Here is a 23,617-nt window from a genome sequence, read left to right as displayed (position 1 = left end):
TAAATTAAAGATTCAGTTCAATAGAATTTATTAAAAAATTCCCAAATGTCATTACTACTTATCGAGAAATATAATTAATCTATCTTAATTCCTTAATTTTTTTCATGTCCTTTTTGGTCATTGACTAAACTCATAGCACTTTTATACCAAACTTCACCAAACACTTAAACACTGCTTTTGTACTCACAACACTTTTAAAAGAAAAATTTACCAAACACTCGGCTAATTTCACAGCTCAGTAGAGCACCCACTACCTATGTACGAAGTCATGAGTTCGAGTCACCATGGGGGCAGAAGTAAAACCATTTGATCCTCTTTTAAAAAAAGAAAAAAGATGCAAAAAAAAAAAAAATTCACAGTTGATTATTCTCACAGCACAACTAAAGCTGCTTTTACATTAATCACCTCGGGCCCAAACTAGGCCTTACTACTCTTTGTAATTAACTTAAACTCTTAAAGATTTTAAATCGGATATCCTATACTTTAATTTCAACATTTAAATGCAGGTTTTTTTTTCCTGAAGAAATAAATTAATTTATAGACTAAAAATCGCTACAATTTGAAAATCACACAATGATTAATGCCTAAGGTACAAGAGTATAGAGATAAGTGAATAGGGTCAAGTTATGTTCTCAAGAATAAAAAAACCCTAGGAGAGCTTTTTCTATCAACCTAGTCTACTACAGCGCCCTAGCCTCCTTCCCTAACCTCTTGCTATCTTTTCCTCCTCGCCTCTTCTCCTCTCCATGGGCTTCATAGATGCTGTCACAGCAAGCTTCGCTGCTTCTCTTGACCTCGTTGGGGGTGGTAGCGACCCGGATATGGGAAAGATTGGTGGTGGTCCTATGCGCAGATCCTCCCAATCCTTTCTGCTTGGCAAACCTCTGACCCGCAAGCCGGTGGATCTCAAAGCATTCAAAGCTCACTTCCATCGTACTTGGATGGTGGATAAGGAATTTAGGGTCCAGAAAAAGGCTGGAGATATATTCCTGTTCTCCTTTGAATCGGTGCGTGATCGTAACAAGCCCCGATCGAGCCCCGGTTTGTTTTGAAGAGTATGACGGCATCAAGCCTCTTCATGAAGCCCAGTTTAAGCATATTCGTGTTTGGGTTAGGGTTTCAGGGATCCCTCCTTTTTATGAAGAACCGGAGAACTTTACTCTTATCAGTAATCTCTTGGGTGGCTTCTTGGATTACGATAAGAAGGAATTGATTCGGATCTTATTTACTCATGATATCTCCAAACCGGTCTTACTTGAGCGTAAAGTTTTTTTGGATGTCGGTGTCGAACCTGTGCTGCAGTTTCATTTTGAGCATTTGAAAGGGATATGCCCACAGTGTGGTCTAATCACGCATGCTGGGATTCTGTGTGAGGAGCCGAACACTACAATCTTAGTGCTTAGGGTTTTAAGCTTTCCGAGACCCTCGACCTCAAGAGGTTTGTTTTCTTTCTCAGCTAAGAACAAGCGTGACTTTTTCACTGCTTCCTCCTCTATCCCCAAGAAGAAGAAGCCAATTATTCGCCGAGTGGAGCGCCCCACTTCCACCTTTGCTTCGCCTTCTGGGTCGCCTACTGGTTCGACTCTGGATGCAGGTAATGGAATGACTGTTGTCTCGGCAGTGGAACACGGGCTGGAGCAGAATCAGGTTCCGGTGATGGCATCTGTTATTGCGACTGGTTCTGGAATAGTTGAAGCTGCAGGTGGAGCAACAAGATGTTTTGGTTTCTAAGAAATGGGATCGTAGTGGTGACTGCAATCCTTCTCCAAAGAAGTTCAAGACTATTTTGGGTGGCTAGATCCCAACCTTGCAGGTTGATGCATTGGGACTGATCGAAGATGACAATGATGCTCCTCTTGTCACTCTGAAGAAGAAGAAGACGGGTAGGCCGCTTGGCAGTAAGAACAAGAGTCAACGTCCCAGTAAGAAGCCTGGTGTTGCCCTTCTGAGACTCACCTATCCTGCAGCTGGAGGCTCGGTTTCTAGCCCTAGAGATAAGGGCAAAGGAAAGCTTTAGGCTTTCTTGGTCTTCTTGCCTATTACTAGAAATTTGGTCTTCTATTACTTTCTTCTTAGTTTTCTCTAGTTGTACACCAATTGAGGTCTCTAGGTGACTAGGTTTACTGTTCAAAGAGAGGTTAGTAGTGAGGACTTAGTTTCTTTGTTGTTAGGCTCAATAAGTGAGCGTATGTGTTAACAGTGAGGGTCACCTATCTTTTGCTTGACGGCTTGTGCCATTTAGGATATTGGTATGAGACAGCATCTGATGTACGTGCCTTCTGGCCATGGATAAGTAATGAAATTATCTATTTTCTAAAAAAAAAAATCACACATGATTAATGCCAGAATATTGCATATATCAAAGCTTAAACCCTTATTGCAACGGTATGTTTGGCCTTATTCAGTCTTGCCTTATTCAACTTACACTAGGCCAAAAAAGCTAACAGACAACGGGCAAAAATCATTGTGTGATTTGGACGATCTCCGTTGTGTATCGGAGCGTTGTGTGATGAAAAATGGCACAACGGTGGAAAGCCGTTGTATGAAACACAAACAGTCAACAGTTTATTTGTTATCAGCGTTGTGCCTTCCCTCGGCAGATGTCAGGCACAGCTGCTGGCTGTGTGGCATGTGCATGCTTCAGACAACAAAACTTGTCTTCAAGCTGTTGTTGGTTAAGCTCGTCAGATAACATGTCTTTGAATTTTACTGTTGTGTGATTGCTCCTCCCACTTCAGTTTGTAGACTATAGCTGTTGTAGGATTTAATTTCAGACAACTGAATTTTAGCGTGTTATAAGAAGTCTGTTGTGTGAATTGTTACTTGATTATTATGTAATCCGAATTTTGCATAATTAATACTCCATTGTTATCTAAATAACAGTACCGATCCATATTAAAAAGAAATATGAATGCAATTCATCAATTCAAGTACTCCAATCCATACATTAAAGCATCAAATGTACCATAAATATAGTATTTCTCAATCATTCATACATTAAAACACAAGAACAACATTGAGAACAATATTACTAAAGGCTGATCGAACAGCTACTCTTCCTTGAACATATTCTTCACTTTATCCAAGCTTTCAATATCCTTGTAAGCACAGACAAATTGAAAACAGGTAGAGCATCCAAGCTTTCAATATCCTTGCAACAGAAAATCAACATTCAGCATGGTATTCGCATGAGCATGCAAGTGTACCAGGAAGATGAAGTACAAATCATTTACTTGTCAAAAGTCAAGCCACAACCACTGAGAGAATATATTACTTACATGCTTGAAACTAGTACTAGACTATGGTTTCATAGAAAATGCAAGGTTTCCACTTTCCACTACCTGTCATCACCAAATCATGAACAACAGCTTACTAATAGTGTCAAATCCAAATAGTACTAGTACAAATCGCAAATTAAACCACAACAACATTTTAACAAACCCAAGAAAATAAAACTGTGAATCTAGCAACTTACATCCACCAAGGTAATGAAACTTAGCAATTGAACATAATAATAAGTGTAGGACCACAGAGAGAGGTAATTAAATGAGTGAGAATTAAAGCAACCCCCATTAGTATTATCTATTGAGCTTTCAACCAAAAACAGAGTTCAACGATTGACAAGATTACATGTCTCCATGTATTGGAAAGGTACCATATCAATTCCTAGTATAAATAACAAGGGACCATATCAATTCCTTGTATAAATACCAACCATACATGAACTTTGAAATGAAAGATTCACAAATCTGTGCATTGTCCATTACAACAATTTCCACATATGATGTTTACCTGAATTTAATTAAGGAAGAAGAAATAAAAAATAGATAGAAGTACAATAGCATAGAGATGACAAGTAATAATTGAGATAACTATGACAATACAATTTCCTATTCATGCTGCATCGAAATGTTGAAGAGTTTGAAACCAGAAAACTCACTTGAACAAAGTCTACATGCCTTGAACCAGAGACAAAGTAGTTGAACTTATCAAATCGACCAAATCAACATACCCCTGCATTACAAGGAGCATTCAATACACAGAAATGAAAACATTCAAATGTCCATTTACAGGACAATTACATGAACGATTAAAAGCACAGTTTAAAAGCTTATTATAAATATGATTAACAGGACAATTACATGAACGATTTCGCAACATCTCATATTCATGTGTACTTTTTTTTTTTTGGGTCTGAATATTCTTGTGTACTTAGTAATACAATCACTAAAAAATGAAATAAAATTGAAAGGAAAAAAAAAGTACTTGAGAACGTGTAATTGACTACCATTTGTCATCAACTCTCCACATCTTTCCAAACTTGAAACACCAGATCGGCATCCTACATCGAAATGAACACAAATCACACAATTTGCTGTTGGATTATAGTAATAATCATACTCACCTCCAGCTGAATTATTATATTAAATATAACAAAACAGAAATGACCTTCCCATCATACTCAAAATGATGTCCAATCTAGGTAGTCTGCTTATCAACTTAAGAGAAAATAACTTGAAACAAATTAAATCAAAACCCAAACTTGAAGTAGCACTAACTATTAAGCATGATTATTGAGCAATTCACATGTCAAACGAATCGTTTCTGAATGGATACAAAATCGACGAGGTAGCTAGAGTTATCGAAGACGTAACAATAAGTTACCTTCTTTTCGAGCACCGGCGACTGCAGATTCTACAGCAATTGCTACGGCTGAATTCCGGCCTAGGTGATGGGCTCGCCTCTTGGACACCTCGTGCGTGTTCATCCTCAGATCTAAAAGAAACCCGAGAATCAAACTCAGAAAGAAACTACAATTTAGTTTTACCCAATTACCTACAGATTAAAAAGGAGAGAAGGATTACCCATTTTGCAGAGGGAGAATTCGCTGGCGATTTCAGCCAGGGTGATGAAGGAGAGTTGGGCTTTTTGGAGGCGTGGGCGTTTGAATCGCCGTTGAGGGGGTGGTTATTGTGGTGGTTGGGGGAGGAGGCCATTAGGGAGGATTAAGGTTAGAGTTTGAAAGGGGCTGATGAGGTCGGAGAAGAAGAAAGAAGAAGAGAGAAATTGAGAGAAGAGAGAGTGTGACTTGCCCAAAAAAATAAAATAAAAAAGGAAAATTGAATGTGAAGAAAACGTTTTGCCCAAAAATTGAATAAGAAGTTTTTGTTTAATAAAATGGTGGGAAGTTCAAGTTTCAGCCCAAAAATTGAGCGGGTTAGAAAACCTTTTTCGGCATGTACTAGATGTGAGTGAAGTTTAAGTTTTCGCTGTTGGAAAGTTCCCGCTATGTGCAATTGTTTTGGCGCTAGGATAAATATGTTTCATTCAGACAACACTAATAAAATTTTTATGTTGTAGGATCCTTAAATCATGACATCTATGTTTTTCAAAATTGTAGGTTTTTGGGAGGAATGAGTAGTATTTGGGGGCGCATCCAAAATTGCCAATATATCTGACCTAATCATACAACATAAAGTTAAAAACCGTAGTGTGATAATTTGCTAGCTAGTATCATACAACAGGTATAACTATGATGTTGTACAATGTAGTACATATTTGGACCCAAGTTTGTGTCAAGCTAGGAGGGAAATCTGCCCCTTTTTTGTTAATCATTCACACAACAAAATATTCTTGTCAGTGTTGTGCAATCACCTCCAGATAAAAACCTCAAAATTTTTATGGCATCATACAATGTAAGGTTCTTAAACGTGTTGTATGACCGACTTTTCATCATCACACAACAATTTTTTTTTTTTCGTTGTGTAAAAAGTGTTGTATATTGAGGTTATTGGCCTAGTGTTAATGGGGAGTAAATCTCTAACAAGTAACACCTATTACACGGTACAATGCACTTATTACAGAAAAACAATATGCTTATTGTGTAATTATGCATTGATCATATGTACCATTGTTTTATAGGGCTACACATTTTTAGGGTTTCTTAGAGCACAAGTTTTTAAAACAGTTTATTTGGCATTGGTGTAACAAATAATGCGTTAATGACCAATTGCGAAACAATAAAAAATAAAAAAATCCAGCACAAGAGGTTTATTCCTTCACTACACCAAACACTGCACAAATTAGCGCACCTCAAGCCCACTCTCATGCGTCCAGGACAATATTAAGCAATAAGGAGGTACACAATACTCCTTCATAACAAACAACGCTTAAGCACTTTTAAAAATTCAGTTTACCATACACTCAACTGCTTTACTTGAAAAGCCACTTATTTTCATATCATAGTATAAACCATCTTATCTCAACTACTTGACTTGACAATCACTTATTCTTATATAATAGCATAAACCATCTTATTTTATAAACACAGACACACCAAACTGGCCCTAAACCCCTTGAATTTTTTTTTGGGTAATTTGGAAATGATTTGATTTTTTTAGTGTTTGGGTAAATTTGACTAGTGAAGTCAGAGATTCAATTTGGGACTGGCTGAATTTGATTGGTGGAGTCAAAGGATTGGATTTGAAGTTGCAGTTACATCTAGTGAGTCGTTAGATTGTCTATGTACCCTTCGCGAATTAATGAATTATATATGGTTGGTTTTGTACCAAAATAATTTTTCTATTTTTTAGGTTTCCAAGCATTATTTTACGAAATCAATATTCAGGTATTTTGATTTGGACACCTATAACGCCAAGTGAACTCCGGGTCGCATTTTGCAGTCTTCGTCTAAAACCAGGTGACACATTGTTGGGGAACAATCATACATATGATGCTTAATCATAACAGAAATTAAGTTCAACTAGGATTGTATGAAATAGATCAATCCTCAATAAATAAAAGCTCTTGGTAAACAACTATATATATGTACGACAAGGATTGCAAGTAATGTATCAATCCTAGTATACGAGTGCATAGTGTTTGAATCTTGATTTTCCGATTGAGGCTTGCAAATGCAATGGACTAAAGACATATTTCGCCCCTACCCTTGTGCTTGCAGTTCGGTGGTCGTCCATCTTCTAGAATACAACAATCGATGATTCAAAATAAAAGCACTGTAATTTTGGACTCTGGTGAACCATAAATTATATTTTGTACTCTCTTGACACGACGAAGCCTTGTAGAAGAAATGAGAAAGAAATCATTGATTTGATTCTCTTAATCTCTTTTGATCTCTTTGATCTATGATCTTGATGTGATTTGTTTTGAAGGAGATATGACTATGGGTTTATATAGAAAACCAAGTGAACCAATATGTCTATTCACTTATCTCCTTGAGAGACAAACTAATTCCTAAAGACACCTATTGGAAATAAAAACATGTACCCTCAATTTGAAAGATGATGATTAATTATATTTTTATTCATATTTAATTGGATACTATGATGTAATTTCCAAAGGTGTTGAGCTCCAAATTCCCTTCTCACATTAAGCTATTCGACCAAATTAACACCCTTTTCTTGGTGAGAAACAACTTCTCCACCGCTCTTCCCTCAAATGTACAAACAAGTTCATATTGACTTCTTAATTTGGTGCCACGCAGAGCTTGATTGTTTTCAAATTTGGAGTATGTCTCGTTGGTAGCCTCTAGCTTCTCCTTTGAGTTTTGAGTTTCAGCAAAGCTTGATAAGTGGCTACTGGGTATATTAATACAAAATTTTCTTGTTCTCGCAAAGTTGACACTTGAATCCGGTCATAGCTTCAGAGTGGTTGCTGCAATTCTTTTTGTTGCTTTCATAGTTTCTGCATATAGTACGGGCGCTAGAGGACTTTCACATTTTGTTATTCCCCTGCAGATATAAGAGTCTTAGACTCTTAGTCTCATAGAATTATTTTCGTTACTACTCACTTACTAGCGTCTGGGCTTTGTGCTTGTCAGCTGAAAGTTGTGAGGAGAAAATGTTGATCACCATGCTTGCGTTGCCCGAACAACAGGGAATTCCATGTCATTTGCAAAATTTTGGCGCAGCTACAAGTCTTAAGTTTTTACGGAGTGGGCCTTTACTATCCATCTCCATTACTTTCAACTCACAATCTCAAATTCCAAGTTAGTAACTTCACAATCAAAACCCATAAACTCTTATTCTCAATTTCAATATCTCTCTTGCATTGCTTGTAGTATCTTTTTCTTTTTCCAGAATTTCCTTAAGCTATATTCAAAATATTTTCTTTGTATGTGTTAATGGGTATTCAATTTTCTATAATTTCAATTTTCTTTGCATTGCTCTAGCATAATTTTTGGAGTCGCTTTTTGTTGAGTTCCCTAGTCTAATACTCACCTATTAGAACTCGACGTGTATTAGTTGCCAGCTAGCAGCTTGTTGATATTTATGGTCTATTTTGCTTTGTTGAATGTTAGGAATGAAAAATCTGCTTTTCTAATTACTTAGGTTTTCTCTTTGTTTTCTTTTTTTCTTTTGCAAGTTGCAACGATGTCATTTCCTGGCTTTGATCCTGGGGACCCTATTCTCGCTGCTCCAATTTTTTGTTTGATCCTGGAAAGGTTTGTTAGGTCTCACTTTCTGTTAGAACTTAGAAGTAGGTGACTTTTCGTGCTTCAATGATTATGCATTTATGCCCAAAAGAAAATGTGACCAAAGTAAAGATGAACAATTCTCTTTTGCTATAAGCCTTTGACTTTCTGAAATATTAAGATCTACTTTCGGTCCAAGACAAGAGAGCCCGGTAACATTAACCGTCTTCTTCAAGCATCCTCTTTCCTTCTCCGATGGAGTCAACCAACAACGAAGTCGCTCGCGAGTTTCGCCTCTTCAAGGTATACAAAGATGGTCGCGTCGAAAAGTTCCACAACACACAAAAGGTCCCACCTTCCACCGACTCCGTCACCGGTGTCCAATCCAAGGACGTCCTCATTTCACCCGAACCCGCCGTTTCTGCCCGTATCTTCCTACCCAAGATCCACGACCCGACCCAGAAACTCCCCATCCTATTCTACATCCACGGCGGCGGGTTCTGCTTGGAGTCCGCTTTCTCTCCAATGTTTCACAAGCACCTCACCTCCTTAGCCGCCGAAGCCAACGCCATTGCCGTCTCCGTCGAATACGGGTTGTTCCCGGATCGGCCCATACCCGCTTGCTACGACGACTCGTGGGCCGCCCTCAAATGGGTCCAGTCCCACTCGACCCGATCCGGAACCGACCCGTGGCTGAACCAGTACGCCGACTTTAACCGGGTTTTCTTAGGCGGGGACAGCGGCGGAGCCAACATTTGCCACAGCCTGGCAGTTCGGGTCGGGTCAATCGGGTTACCCGGAGTCAAAGTGGCGGGAATGGTTATGGTGCATCCCTTTTTTGGTGGGTCGGCCGTGGACGACGAAATGTGGCTGTACATGTGTCCGGAGAACGGCGGGGTGCAGGACAGGAGGCTGAGGCCGCCGGCAGAGGATCTGGCGAAGCTTGGATGCGATAGGGTGTTGATATTTTTTGCGGAGAAGGATCATCTGAGACAGGTAGGGCAGTGGTACTGTGATGAGCTGAAGAAGAGTGAGTGGGGTGGGAGTGTTGAAGTGGTGGAGCATGAGGATGTGTTTCATTTGCGCAGAGAACCTGAGGGAGAGAAAGCTCAGGACTTGATCAAGAAGTTTGGTTCCTTCATCAAGCAAAACTAAGGTGGCGATGGGTAAGTTTGCTACGTTTACCTAGTTATCCTCTTCTTCGAAGCAACAAGCTGTAATTTTAAACTAGTGATTTTCATGCATTAGTGTGTGTGGCTTGCTATCTATGAACTTACCTTCGCCATCTTCATGGTGATGTTTGAATATGTGAAGAACTCTCTTGTTTAAGAATTATTCTCTTGTTATTGACAGTTCATTTATCGCTACAATCAGATAATCACACATGATCAAGGTCAGGACACTGCATCTATCAAAGCCTAAACCGTTATAGCAACAGTATGTCTTGCCTTATTCAACCTAACGGGGAGTAAATCTCTAGCAACTAAAGCATATTCCACGGTAAAACGTACTTATTACAGAAACACAATGTTAGAATAAAGTTCCAAACAAAACAATGCTACACCCTAGTCAAGAGACATGCAATTGTGGTGCGAGAAGTTATGTAATCGTTGAAGTAGTTATCGAAGAGATTAATGAAGAAACTGCCGCTAAGAGGCTCGCATCTGATTTTGTCTTTCTCCGGAGGCTAAACCCAAATTCAGGTAATAGATACAAAAAATAGAACGAAAGTTCCAAAACCCAAACTCATGTTTCTCTAGCTCTATCCTTTGGCATAGTCAGCTTCCAAGGCGATCAAATTTGTTAGCAAAAGCACAACTTCTGAGTTCTGACCATTGTCAAATCTGTTATACCAAATTCTTCGAATCTAAGGAATTACCATATTCCAGTTAATAAACATTGAAATGAATTATCAACTAATATGTAGTGTAACTTCTCTTAAATGAAATATCTGTATTGTTCAAATTACGAAATAAAATCCCCAATTTATTCAAGAAAAAAAAAATGAAAACCAATAAAAATAATGAGGCACCACTTACACAAACACAAACAATACGACACAATGTCATTGTCACCTTTCTAATGGAAAGTTGGAAACTAGAGCAATAATTCAATGGAAAACCAAAAACTGAGGTGGTCCACTCGTTACCACTAACGATATGTGGTTAACTTGTGACTGTGCATCAAGTTGTGTCACAAAAGAGTTTGGCTTCTCATGAGATTTTCTTGTTCGATCATATTCACCTACCTTTTGAAAGCTTACAACTTCTGGTTGTTGTCTCGATCACCAGTTACCAGAAGAACACACCAAAAATGAGGAAAACAAGTGACAGGGACAGCAATGTATTAGAAAGCTTGAACTAAATTACCTTTTAATACAATAAAATGGTTAGATTGTAAGAGAATTAAGTAAAACGAACATGAACTAACCAAATTTACCAGTCACAAACAGGCCATGATCCAATTCTCACGAGTTGAACTCCAATTTGCTCCAACTTAACTCAATATTCCTTATAAGAGCGACTTAGCACACGAAAACGAGGAATGTGAACTCCAAAATTCTAATGAAATTCAGGTTGATCTAAGTTAAAAATTTACTCAAACTCAAGTAAATTTGAACCAAATCCAAAAGAGAAACAACTCGGTGGTTGAAAATTGAGATAGTAGTCCTAATTATCGTTTTAAAAATTTGATATTGAGTTGCTTATTTTTTACACTAATTTGGTATTGATTATTAATCTATTTTTTAAGGTCGATTTATATTTCTCGAGCAAAAATTAACTCAAATTTGTTAATTTTGTGTTAAATTCGAATCGTATTATCATGTCATGTTAAAACCTAAATGTACCCGGCACCCATTTTGTATCCCTTAAATTACCACCTAGACATCCCATGAAAATCACATTCATCACATGGCTAGCAAAGGAATCTAGAGAGATAATATTGGAGATATTATTGTGACCTTTATCAATTGCTGGTTGGCTGCAGGCGAAGTAGTCGAGATATGGCTACTTGTTTTTATGGCCTTTCCATGTCTTTATGTCCAAAACCAAAAACTCAGACTTTCACTGTAAACCTCCATTCCAATCCCCCCTCTTCTTCATTCACACATCTCTCTTTTCCACGCAGAAAGCCCTTCATTATTACTCGCTCACAGACCTCCTCCTCCCCCGCCATGGATACAAATCCAAGCACTGAAGTATACAAAGACTTCTCTCCCTTCCTCAAAATCTACAAAGACGGCCGAATCGAACGCCTCGCCAACACTGACGTTGTTCCAACATCGTTTGATCCCCAAACCGGTGTCGAAACCAAAGACGCTGTGATCTCAGAGGAAACAGGGCTCACTGTTAGACTCTACATCCCCAAAGCCAAAATTACTGAAAACCCAGCAAAGCTTCCTCTCCTTGTTTACTACCATGGAGGTGGGTTTTGTATGGGATCACCATTCTGTGCCTATTACAACAGCTATGTCAGTTCCTTGGTTGCCAAGGCAAATGTGATTGCTGTGTCTGTGGCTTATAGAAAGGCCCCAGAAAACCCTCTCCCAATTGGGTTTGAAGATTCATGGGCCGCGCTCAAATGGGTCGGGTCCCATTTTGAGGGAAAAGGACCAGATGAGTGGCTGAATACCTATGCTGACTTTGGGAGAGTGTTCTTGGGTGGTGATAGTGCTGGTGCTAATATAGCACATCACATGGGTTTGAGAATTGGGTCCGAGGGTTTGGTTGGTGTGAAGCTTAATGGGGTTGCTTTGGTGCATCCCTATTTTTGGGGGTCAGAACCAGTTGGGGCTGAATCGACTGTGGCTGAAAATAGAGCGATGGCTGAAGCTATATGGAGGTTTGCTTTTCCGACCACGAGTGGGGCGGATGATCCGTTGATAAACCCGGGTAAGGATCCGAAATTGGGGAAGTTGACGGCAGAGAGAGTGCTGGTTTGTGTTGCTGAGAAGGATGGGTTGGTGCATAGGGGGAGGCATTACAGTGAGCTGTTGAAGAAAAGTGAGTGGAGTGGGAGTGTGGAGGTTGTAGAGTCTAAGGAGGAGGATCATGTGTTTCATTTGAACAATCCGACTTGTGATAATGCTGTGGCTCTGATGAAGGAGATTGTTTCCTTCATCAATGCTTGAAATTGGGTTCTTTGTTTCTCCATTGATGAGGTAATGTCTGGTCAGTCTGTAATAACTTTTGTTGTAAGCAAACACTGAAACTGAATTGCTGTTTTCTTCAACTCATCCCATTTTGGGATCATAATTTATTACATTCTTCACTAGAATTTTGTGATGTGTATTATTCTGTGCTTCATTGATTACTACATATGGCAGTGACAATGAGTACTAGAGCAATGGCAATGTGTATTATTGCCTGGCATGGTGACTGAGTACTAAATCTAGGGGACTGAAAAACATTGTGTTCAGCCTCATTAGATAAAGTATATGAGTGGTTGACCTAGCTGTTGAGGGTTGCTTGATTGATCATATTTCTTAGAAATCTCGACGAGATTACTAATCGATCGACAGATCATAACAGGCATTTATAAAGTACCTAGTCGCAAATATCTTTTAAAAACTTATCAGGGGACCTTGAAATAAAAACATAAGCATAGTCGAAGTCTATCCCTGGCTAGTCAATGCACCATATATATCTACTTTCATAAGTCACTAGAAATTGAGCCCGCGCTTTGCTGCGGTTTTGGAGCTAATACAACGTTATTCAAGAACTAAATTAACAAAAGATTTATGTCTGTTTTACAACTAAAGATGAAATAGATCGTGTTCTATTGGCAATGTTGAAAAAATAGGTTGTCATAGTTTAAGGCTAACTTAGTTACAATTGCTGCTGCAATGGTTTACAAAAAATAGTTGATAATGTATCCTATTGATAGCTAGTCATGGAGGATGTGCGAAAAGTCGCTTTCCTTTGTTTTTAGAAAAAGTGGTTTGGAACTGCAGTCGGTTTTCTCCTTGCTGACAATCTCCATTGATGATGTTGTATAATATCACTTCCAGTTTAGAATGATGACAATGGTCTAGGATCCAGTCTGAAGGTAATTGCTTGACACTCAAATGAGTATTAGCCAGTTTATTTACAACTTTTACTTGCAATGTTAAAAGACCTTGACAGATTAAGATAATTTTCTCTTTAGCATATATACAGAATGCTAACCTTGGAGCAGAATCCTTAAACTGTCAAACTTCTGCGTCTAGGAGTTTAAAAAACGGGTTTTCCCAAGTTCTCGAGTATATGCAACTTTCAAGTCTGAACTACATACAAACAGCAAATTAGATTTCAATGCCTAAAAACAAATAAGAAAAAAGAAACAGTAAGAATCATTGGTCAAAAATGTGATAATGAAACTTTAATTTCGTGTCAATTCATTCTGCAAATATTTTAAAGAAGAAATTTTATATTTAATTTAATAAAAGCACACTTGTTAAACAAAACTGCAGCTTTAGACAACAACATAATTTAGAACTTTAGCCTCTTTTGTCGTAACTTGACAGTTAAATCAGCTGAACATTTGAATATCACGTATAGATAAAACTAAAACAATAGTAACGATAATAATTTCTCTTTAAATGATTGACAGCATGAATGATTTTTTGCAAATGTATCTAAAGAATGCACAAACCGCATGAATGATTCCTCTAGTTCCAACCTGATTAAAAATATTAAACTTGTTGCAACAGTTTCATTACTTCATAGACGCCAACTTAGAAGCAACTAAATGCATATCCTAACAACCCCAAAACTAACCATCATGCCACTTTGACAACCGGCAATCTCTCATGACTAAGTTTGATTATTTTAAGACGGATTCTAAATTTTCCAGCAATTACAGAATTTTAGAATGAGATCAAGATTGAATTGATCATCTGCATTCTCATGATCTTCGACTATTTCATGAAGAAAAGTTCAACATGAAAGACAGAGACACATTCTATATTCCCCCAGATACAATGGTGGTGCTCAAGACCAAATCTCCAAAACATGGCAATGTCAGTTAGTAACAAAAAAGTTGTAGCCAGTACTACTGGAATTGACTTAACAATTTCATTAAGGTGTAGTGGTCTGTGTATCAAATAATGCATCGTACTGTCAAAAGTTGCTAAACATAAAAACATTAGAAACGGCTATTAATATGTGAGCATTCTTTCTGAGCAGTACTGAAAATCAATGTCAATCAATACTAAGTGAAAGAAATTCAATACCAACTTATTTGATTCAATGCAAGAAATATCATACAACATTCAAGAAGGAGTTAATGACATTAGCACATTGAAATACTGCACAAAAAAAAAAATTAGATTAGGCTCAAATAAAATCAAAATAAAAGTTAAAGTGTACAGTTATAGAAACTGTAGTCTTTTTAGTTAGACAGGTTTTTTGTTGACAAAAAGAAGTGAGATTATACTAAACAAAATGAATTATTCCAGGAAAAAATATTAACATAAATTTTGAATCAAATCAAAAGAGATATGAAAAGTGCATTTATAGAAACTGTAATTTTTCTAGTGACACAGGTTTGAATATGAAACTACAATATTCACACTGAATTCCTGAACCAAGTCAATAAAATTGAAATCAATCTATTCATTTGTCATTGTAGGTATAACTAAATTTGCAAACTTTACAGCAGAATTTGCCAATTTTCTCGTTCATTGTTGTAGCTTATTGAACAGAAGACAAATGATAAACAAAAGTACAGAGTAAAGTTTTAGGAATTCTGTGTAGTAATATAAAGGTTAAGGGTCCAGCGTTATATGTGTAATACCATCAAACTGGTTTACTAACTATTCAATTATATGTATATTTAATTTAAAAGCAAATCACATAGAATCAAACATTAATTTAGTTACCTGGTTCAAGCTCAACAATGATTCATGAAACTGTAAGGCTTCTGCAAATCTCAATCCAATTTGAAACTCTGGTTCACAGATTGATAGACAGCAAATCTGAACAGCTGAAAGAATTAAGGACCCCAATCATGATTAGTGGTTAAATAAGTTTGATTAATAAAAAGTTCTAAATTAATACGAATCCTTGAACATCAGATAGACAGTACACGCACATTCACCGAATATGTAATATTCCAAACCAACCAACAAAACGTTTCAATTGAGCCAAAGAAGGAGAAGAAGAAATCATAGACATCCCTCTCGGCTGCTTTAGTTTAGCAACCAGATTTTGGAAGCGAACCGGCTACAATTGAAATAGAAATTAGATGATAATCACAAACACGAAAGATCAACGAAAAGGAACTACGCACCTCACACTCTGTAGATCAAGATTTGCCAAGAAAAAGAAAAGTGATATCCAAAAAAGCCAGGTGCTTCAGATCAAGACCCAGATTCCTCTTCTTCTTCTTCTTCTTCCCGTCTCCCTCTTCTCTCTCTGTTCAGTCTCGTGATGTGAATTTCCCTCTTCTTCTTTCTTGCTCTTGGTGGGTGCAATTGTTCTATCACTCACTCTGTACCCCTCTCTCTCTCTCTCTCTTTTTTTTTCAGTAGATCAAAGAAGTAGGTTGTCCTTCTTTGGAATAAACACGCAGTTGAAGAAAGAAGAAACCGATGGAAGCATCTAGCAGCTCAATGGCACCCTGAAGTTGTGGGAAAAAAGTAAGGGCAAAAATGACTTTTTACTGTTACATGAACAGGTGTGAACAGTTAACTCATCTTTTTCATATATAGTATAATTGCATTCAGAATTTAGAATCATTATTTTTATACATTCAGACAGCAGTTTTACGTTATATAGTAGCATAAAACACAGCAATTTAAGGAGCCACACAAGGCACGAGAACAGAAATGACAACAACGGAAATTCAAACAAGCTTGGATTCAGATAATGCTAACCAGACACTAATTGATGAAAGAAGTGATCTTTTTCAGCATGGCCTGAGCACTGTCACAAGTTGGATTGAACAAATGGAAAACATGGCCCCCCTCCCCCTTTGCTTCCAAGACCTCCACAGCGCCTTTCCATCCACTCTTTCTAAGGACCTCACTGTAATACCAGTTTCTATGTTTCAATGTATCATTCTCAGCAACACAAACCAACACTTTCTCACACCCCAATCCACCCAATTTCGGATCCTTACCCGGATTGAGAAGCGGATCATCAGATCCGCTAGTCAAAGGGTACACAAAACGCCACATAGAATCCAGATACTCTCTTTGAACTGCAGGCATAGTTGACTCTCCCCGAATTGGTTCCTTCCCCCAAAGAAAGGGATGCACCAGCACAATCCCTATGAGCTTAACACCAACCAAGCCTTCAGAGCCGACTTTCACAGCCATGTTATGCACTATATTACCACCAGAACTATCACCAGAGAAGAACAGTTTCTGAAAATCTGCATGGTTATTTAGCCACTCCTCAGAGCCACTTCCATCAGAATGAGAAGCAACCCATTTGAGAGCATCCCAGGAATCATTGTAGGCAACAGGCAGAGGGTACTCTGGGACTCTCCTAGAGTCAACAGACACAGCAACAACATTAGCTTCCACTACTAAGGAGTTGAGGTAGTTGTGGTAAGTAGGAGAAGAGGTAGTTTCAACACAGAAGCCGCCGCCGTGGAAGTAAACAAGAAGAGGGAGTTTGGTGGAAGAGGTTGTGGTGGATTTGGGGATGTAAAGCCTAGCATATAATCCTGTTTCGTTTGAAATCATGACGTCTTTGGATTCGACACCAGTTTGGGGATGAACTGATGGAGGAACTGTATCTGTGCCCATGAGTCGCTCAATTCGACCATCTTTGTAGATTTTAAAGAGAGGAGAGAAGTCATGGGCTAACTCATCGCTCATGTTTGGATTCGTGGAAGAGAAGAGAATGATAATCTCAGTACGACAATGTAGCGAGGCCTGCACTTTCTTATGCAATGTTTTTGAGTAAATGTATGTGTTTTGTTGGATTCAAATAGACCCTTTATATGTGTAAACAATCTAGCTAGTTAGGCATTAGAATAATTTCGATCCTTGGTATTCAAATAAGTAAATGAGTAAGAGAAAATTATGGCAATCAGTTAACAAGGAAATACATTGCTTTCATTTACCGAATCAAATGAGCTAGTCTTCCCATACTGATTATTAAGAAGTTGATAATGCTAATTAGCCAGAGGTTGACTAAAACCTAGCCAAAATCTAAGAAAGAATAATAGATGTGCTATTGTCATAAAGATAAAGAACTCTAGTCACAGGATGATCACTAAACCCAAAATATATACATCATGTCTGAACTCTGAATACGATGATAGAATTATTCTTCTCTTGCTTCTGTACACACTACACACTTCCTTGTCTAAATATAATTCAAAGGAGACCTAATAATAGCAGAAATTGTTCTTCTTTTCTCTGGATCCTATCGAAATGAAAAAGTCAGAATTCAGTGGCCGTATACATATAAATTGGCAACAACAAAAAAAAAGTTCTCTTGAACGTAGTAGCTCTATCATGAAAAGAAACACAGAGATAGAGAGGCACAGATCAGCAGACCTGAAATAGACAGAGGCTAAAAGCCTAAAACCATTCCTCATGAACAGATCAAAAGCACCTGATCGGAGTAAAATTTGTACTGATCTTTAGTCAGTCCCAGTAGAGATCATGTAAGAAGTTAATGATCAGTAATGCACACATATTTCAACTTTAATGAGAAGAGAGCAGTCAGATTCATTATGCTTGGAAGAACGTAATCAATAAATTACAACCGAAATAATATGTACGTGTTGTTAACATGAGCTATATGACTAGGATTCCTATTGTTCCTAAAATGGATGGTTAACTTACCCTGGTGTAGTTAGGAATCATTATTGTTCATGTACATCTTTGTATCACTATAAACAACTCCTCAAGGAGGACAATAAAATCATCAAGAATTTCCGCAGATACTCTAACAGAATTATTTACCAGAATCAAAAACTCTGTAAAGTTTTCTACCACCAGCTAATTCCTCTGAACTAAACTCACCACTGAAATAGTTGAACTACTCAGACGGAACAACTATTGGTGCCCTTTTGCTGTTTACTGGTTTCTTTTAAACAAACAACCTAAGAAGAATGAGGATAGTGGGACTGACTGGTGCGATTTCGTCTGGGAAAAGTACTGTCTCAAATCTCTTCAAGGCCCATGAAATTCATGTTCTTGACGCCGATCTGGTGGCTTGTGATGTATTGAAGAAGGGAACTGGTGGATGGAAAAAGTCAGCATTTGGACAGGGCATTTTGCTACCTGATGGAAAAGTTGATAGGCCTAAACTAGAACAAATTGTATTCTCTAATCCCGAAAAGCATTAACTTTTGAACCGACTGCTGGCTCCTCATTGGAATCTTTTGGGATATTTTGAAGCTATGGTTAAAGGGGTTTAAGGTTATTGTTCTTGATATCCCTCTGTTGTTCAAGGCCAAGATGGACACATGGACAAAGCCCATTATTGTTGTATGGGTCGATCCTGAAACACAGCTCCAGAGACTCAAGTTGAGAGACAGAACAAGTGAGGATGATGCTCGAAACCAGATATTCACTTGATTTAAAGAGGAGTAAGGCACGAAACCGGATAAATGCTCAGATGTCACTTGATTTAAAGAGGAGTAAGGCAGACATAGTGAATGATAACCAGGGCCGTCCCGTGATAAAGTGAGGCCTAAGGCAAAATTTAGAGAGACCTTTTTAATAATTTTGTCTATTGAAAAAAAAAATGTCAGCAAAGCAAAGTTCAAACTAAAACATGGTAGATTATATAAACCAAATAAAAAGTAACAGTGCCGATTAATGTTCTATTAGAACCTGATTTTCTTACCACAAAATTTTGGACTTCAGGCCTTGACGGTTTGTTAAAATTGTATCAACTATCTGAATTATGATTACAAAATTAGAATAGAGGTTGAAATTCAAAATTGAGTAAGAGGAAGAGAAATATTGCTTCTATGCGTCTATGAGAGTCTGTCAATGGCTTAAATAGACATAAAATGAAGAAATGTTACCTTTTGTCTTTGAAAGAATTAGAGGGGAATCAAAAATTCATGTTTCAGCAGCCAATGTTTCATTTTTTTCCAAATTAGTGAAAGTGAGAGCAAAACTTTTGGTTATCTTCTTTTCTAATCCGAAAGTGATCGAGAAAGAAGAAAGCTTGAGGTGTTTAACTTACAAATACAAAAGAAAATGAGAAAATTTTGAGGCCTCATGGAGTCACGGGTTTGATTTCATTGGCCTCAACGTCGTCGTCTACAGACTGCAGTTAGAGGTGGCAAACGAGCCACTAAGCACGAGCACGGCACGGGCCCGGCAGGCTTAAAAGCGGCCCGACATGGCCCAAGCCCGTTAGTGGCCCGGCACGACCCGAGCACGTTAGAATAATGGGTCAGGCTGGGCCTAAGAATATTGGCCCATTGGCCCGGCCCGAGCCCGTAATAGGCCCGGCACGGCCCGAGCACGACATATTGTGGGCCGGCCCATTACAAACACAAAATTTCATTTTGTTTTTAAAAATATTAAAAAACTACAATGATGAGATTTGAATATGAGACATTTTTATTTAAAATCTCATGACAATTTCACCAATGCTTTCTTTTATATTGTCAAAATAATGAAACAAAACATTATATCCTTGTTTTGACATAAATATTTTTTCTAAATATTAAATATATGTTTATTAATAAAGACCAATCTCATAATAATACAACTATAGAATGAAGGAAAGAATAATAGATACTAAATCTTCATTATATTAATAAACATTAATCTCACAATAATATACTAAAAACAATATATTTTGAGTTTTTTTTTTCTTTCTTTCTTATAGTGGAATATAAAAAATTATTAGAAATCTAATCTTAAAATGCTAAGATTAAGAAAAACGTTGTAGAACTTAATTTATTTTAATTTTCTAAATAGTTAAATAAAATTAATTTTTATTTGTTCAAATTAAGATTTTAAAATCGTGCTTTATAGTGGGTAGGCACGAGCACGGCCCAGCACGATATGGGCTCGGGCCATGGGCCGGGCCGGGCTTAATGTTTAAGTAAATGGGCCGGCATGAGCCCGGCACAATAATAAATGGGTCGGCCCAAGCACGGCACGAAGCACGACTAGGCCCGCTTAAAATGGGCCGGGCCGGCCCGTTTGCCACCTCTAACTGCAGTTCTGTGTATTTTTTCTTTTATTATCTTTTTTTTTAATATATATATATATATTGAGATGGAGGCCTTCCCCAAACTGAGGCCCAAGGCCACACTGCCTTAGTTGCCTTGGTCAAGGGACGGCTCTGATGATAACACTAGATCACAAGATGATTTAAAAGAGAAGTTTAAGAGTTTGCTATTTGAGGTCACAAAGCCCTTGACAAGGACTGAATTTTGGCTTTCTCGACAAGGTGCTTCGTCTGCTCTTGTCTCCGTTATCTTAGGTGTTCTTATGTTCAAAAAAGTTTATAATAGTGATAGTAAATTATAGCAACCAGTGTTCTAAAACTCGGCCTGGGCGGCCGCCTGGGCGTTGGGCGGTGGGTGTCCGCCGCGACTAACCCCAAATCGCGGAGGTAGTCAGCTTGGGTTTTAGGCGGGCGATTAGTCGATCTGGGCGGGCAATTACTCGGCCTAGTCGTCTGGGCGGGCTGGTCGGAGTGGGCGCCGTTCCTTGAAAGACTGCAAATCTAGAACACCCAAAACCAAGAATGAGTCAAAAATCCAAACTTTAATACATATTTTGATTTCAATTAAGTTTCAGGCCAAAATTTTAGTTGCAAAGGAGCTTAAAGTTTGAATCTTTAAGGATCTAACTGACCTGTAGCAGAGACGCAGAGTGTTAGAATCAAGTCTTCAGCCTCCTCTTTAGTTCGTGGTCTGAAGGCCACCGGAATTGTGCGGATTCCGATACTGCATTAGAGTAGACGAAGTCCACTGCTCCTACCGGAGAACCGAGAGCTCGAATTTGACGCGAAGGCTATGGGGGAAGGAGACGGAGAGCATGTTGAAAGCACTTTCGAGTGGCTAAGGGACATCGGCATCAGTGAGTGGAAGAACTGAGTGTGGTGTTGATGAAGGATGATGAGCCCAGGGATCGAAACTGGGAAGTGGAATTCGAGAGTGAATTCACCTAGGGCGATGATGAATGATGACATGGTTTGGAATTGTGATGTGTGGTAGTGATTAAGTGATGGTGATACAGTGAATGTTGTTTGTCTTTTGCATGTTGGACAGTTGGACTTGATCATTACAAGCCTATATACTATTCCTTGATCATTACATTTCGACAATTGTGAAATATTGGTTCACAATATTCATATTTTGAGTATCTTGATTATTTTTAATTATATTAATTATTTTTATATTCTTATTTATATGTTAATAAAATAAAACTAAAATTAAAAAAACAAAACCGCCTGGGCGCTAGTCTCTTAGTTACCGCCCGACTAGCGCCTAGCGATTTTTCGAACCTTGATAGCAACCTTGGAGTTGTACTTGCATGTTAAGATATTGATCTATATATCTCCCTTTCTTTGATAATTGATAAGAAAATAACTAACTTCACTGTGTTTGTAGCAATAATGAAGAATAATTATATACATTTACAATCTTCAAAAAACTCAACACTAAAATAAGAATTTTTTTTTTTTGGGATACAATGGGGGGCCTAAAGCCCAAACAAAAAAAAAGAAGAAAACTAAAGACGCTACAAAATTCTTAAACCTAGTAGTGCCAGCAATGTCATCCAAAATAGCATCAACTTCATCGGAAAGGCAAGGCATTTTAAAATATACCAGAATTGTGATGGTAGAGAGGCAGCTTGAAGTAGAGTTACTGCAGTTTCCCTCACATGTCTATTTTTCCTTTCTGAAACACCATTTTGTTCTGGGGTATAAGGGCAAGAAACCTGATGAATGATTCCATTTTCTGCTAAATAAGTCCTGAATTGAGTGCTCATATACTCCCCTCCTCCATCACTTCTAAGGCATTTAATCTTTGCAGTAAATTGTGTAAAGACAAGAGCACACAGAGATTTGAAGTAAGAGAACACTTCATTTTTATTTTTCATGGGAAACATCCATGTAAATCTGGTACAATCATCTATGAACAAAACAAAATATCTGAATCCATTAATTGACACATAGGGAGAAGGCCCCCATACATCAGAGTGTACAAGTTCAAATGGAACTGAGCATCTAGACTGTGAACTAGAGAATGGTAGTTTCTGAAACTTGCCTAGAAGACATGGTTCACAAACTGTGGATTCAGAACCTATAGTACTAAAGAGATTACACTTATTTAGCATGTGTCTAACAACTTCATTGTAAGGGTGACCAAACCTCTGATGCCACAAGGGGTGCTTCACAAGCTTTCCAACATAAGCAGTATAGTTGGCAGGTAAGCAGTCTGAAGAAGATGCAGATGTCTTCACCTTGTTTATTAGTGGTGTTGAAGAAGTAGACAATTGAAGTGGCAGATCAAAAGGTATAGGGTACAACCCTTGCTTAGTCATCCCTTTGTAAAGTACTTTGCCCAACACTTTGTCCTGAATCACACACATAAACTCATCAAACCACATTAGGCAATTATTTTGTTTACACAGTTGATAGATGGCTAGTAAGTGTGCAGCAAGCTCAGGTATTAACAAAACATTATTCAACTTTAGTGAACCCAGCATGTTGTTACCAGAATGAGTTATTTTGAGTTGAGATCCATTACCAATCTGCACAGAATCAGAAGCAGTATAGAGCACAGTGTTATGGAGTATTTGAGCATTGCTTGTCATATGGTTAGTAACACCAGTATCTGCAAGCCAGAATTGGGGTGTATTGGTGGTTACAGCAAGCATGGCAGTGACCTCTTTATCTTCATTCTGATGTTGCTGTTGATTTGGAAAACCAATTATGTAATAACATGTATCTGCAGTATGATTCATCCTGCCACAGAATTGACAGCCCCCATTATTGTTGAAGTTCTGACCATTATTGAATCCTGGATAGTTAGAGAGTGTTCTGCAGGTCTTGGCACCATGTCCAATCTTTCCACAAAGTTGGCATGCAACTGGATTACCATTGGTTCTGCCTCCGCCATTGTTAAATCCCTGATTAGTATTGTTGTTGTTAAACCCAAATCCTCCAGCTCCAACATTAAAGTTGCCACCATTGTTGAACCCTGAGTTATTGAAACTTGAGTTGTTTAAACCAAAACCTCCATTTTTGGCAC

The 23,617-nt window shown here is 38.1% G+C and overlaps 3 protein-coding genes, 1 long non-coding RNA gene and 1 pseudogene across 11 annotated transcripts; 3 read left to right on the top strand and 2 right to left on the bottom strand.

Moving 5' to 3' along the window:
* Window positions 1–2,893: 2,893 nt before the first annotated feature.
* Window positions 2,894–4,007, bottom strand: LOC133736193 (uncharacterized). Its single transcript, XR_009859452.1, has 2 exons — window positions 3,279–4,007; window positions 2,894–3,151 (listed from the first exon to the last, which is right to left on the bottom strand). It is a non-coding gene; the product is annotated as an uncharacterized LOC133736193 (long non-coding RNA).
* A 4,336-nt stretch (window positions 4,008–8,343) lies between these two features.
* On the top strand, window positions 8,344–10,354 carry LOC133740964 (2-hydroxyisoflavanone dehydratase-like). Its single transcript, XM_062168901.1, has 2 exons — window positions 8,344–9,600; window positions 9,788–10,354. Exon 1 carries the CDS (start codon window positions 8,690–8,692, stop codon window positions 9,587–9,589), a length of 900 nt encoding a protein of 299 aa, XP_062024885.1. The 5' UTR covers window positions 8,344–8,689; the 3' UTR covers window positions 9,590–9,600; window positions 9,788–10,354.
* A 1,005-nt stretch (window positions 10,355–11,359) lies between these two features.
* LOC133736444 (probable carboxylesterase 12) lies at window positions 11,360–12,712 on the top strand. Its single transcript, XM_062163927.1, has one exon. The coding sequence runs from the start codon at window positions 11,439–11,441 to the stop codon at window positions 12,564–12,566; it is 1,128 nt and encodes a 375-aa protein (XP_062019911.1). The 5' UTR covers window positions 11,360–11,438; the 3' UTR covers window positions 12,567–12,712.
* Window positions 12,713–13,135: 423 nt separating this feature from the next.
* Window positions 13,136–17,464, bottom strand: LOC133736445 (probable carboxylesterase 12). Of its 8 annotated transcripts, none has more exons than XM_062163932.1 (4): window positions 15,707–17,464; window positions 15,297–15,400; window positions 14,649–14,723; window positions 13,136–13,732 (listed from the first exon to the last, which is right to left on the bottom strand). In XM_062163932.1, exon 1 carries the CDS (start codon window positions 17,241–17,243, stop codon window positions 16,299–16,301), a length of 945 nt encoding a protein of 314 aa, XP_062019916.1. In that variant the 5' UTR covers window positions 17,244–17,464; the 3' UTR covers window positions 13,136–13,732; window positions 14,649–14,723; window positions 15,297–15,400; window positions 15,707–16,298. The 8 variants fall into 8 exon arrangements, with proteins under 8 accessions (XP_062019916.1, XP_062019918.1, XP_062019919.1 ...); XM_062163934.1 differs by lacking the exon at window positions 14,649–14,723 and having other exon boundaries at window positions 13,136–13,477; window positions 13,603–13,732; XM_062163935.1 differs by lacking the exon at window positions 14,649–14,723 and having other exon boundaries at window positions 13,136–13,477; window positions 13,603–13,700.
* Window positions 17,465–18,490: 1,026 nt separating this feature from the next.
* On the top strand, window positions 18,491–20,882 carry LOC133737208 (dephospho-CoA kinase-like; annotated as a pseudogene).
* The last annotated feature ends 2,735 nt before the right edge of the window (window positions 20,883–23,617 follow it).

This window comes from Rosa rugosa, chromosome 3, assembly GCF_958449725.1.
Source record: "Rosa rugosa chromosome 3, drRosRugo1.1, whole genome shotgun sequence".
In the NCBI taxonomy this organism is placed as follows: Eukaryota; Viridiplantae; Streptophyta; class Magnoliopsida; order Rosales; family Rosaceae; genus Rosa; species Rosa rugosa.
This window is presented reverse-complemented; position numbering and strand designations above follow the sequence as displayed.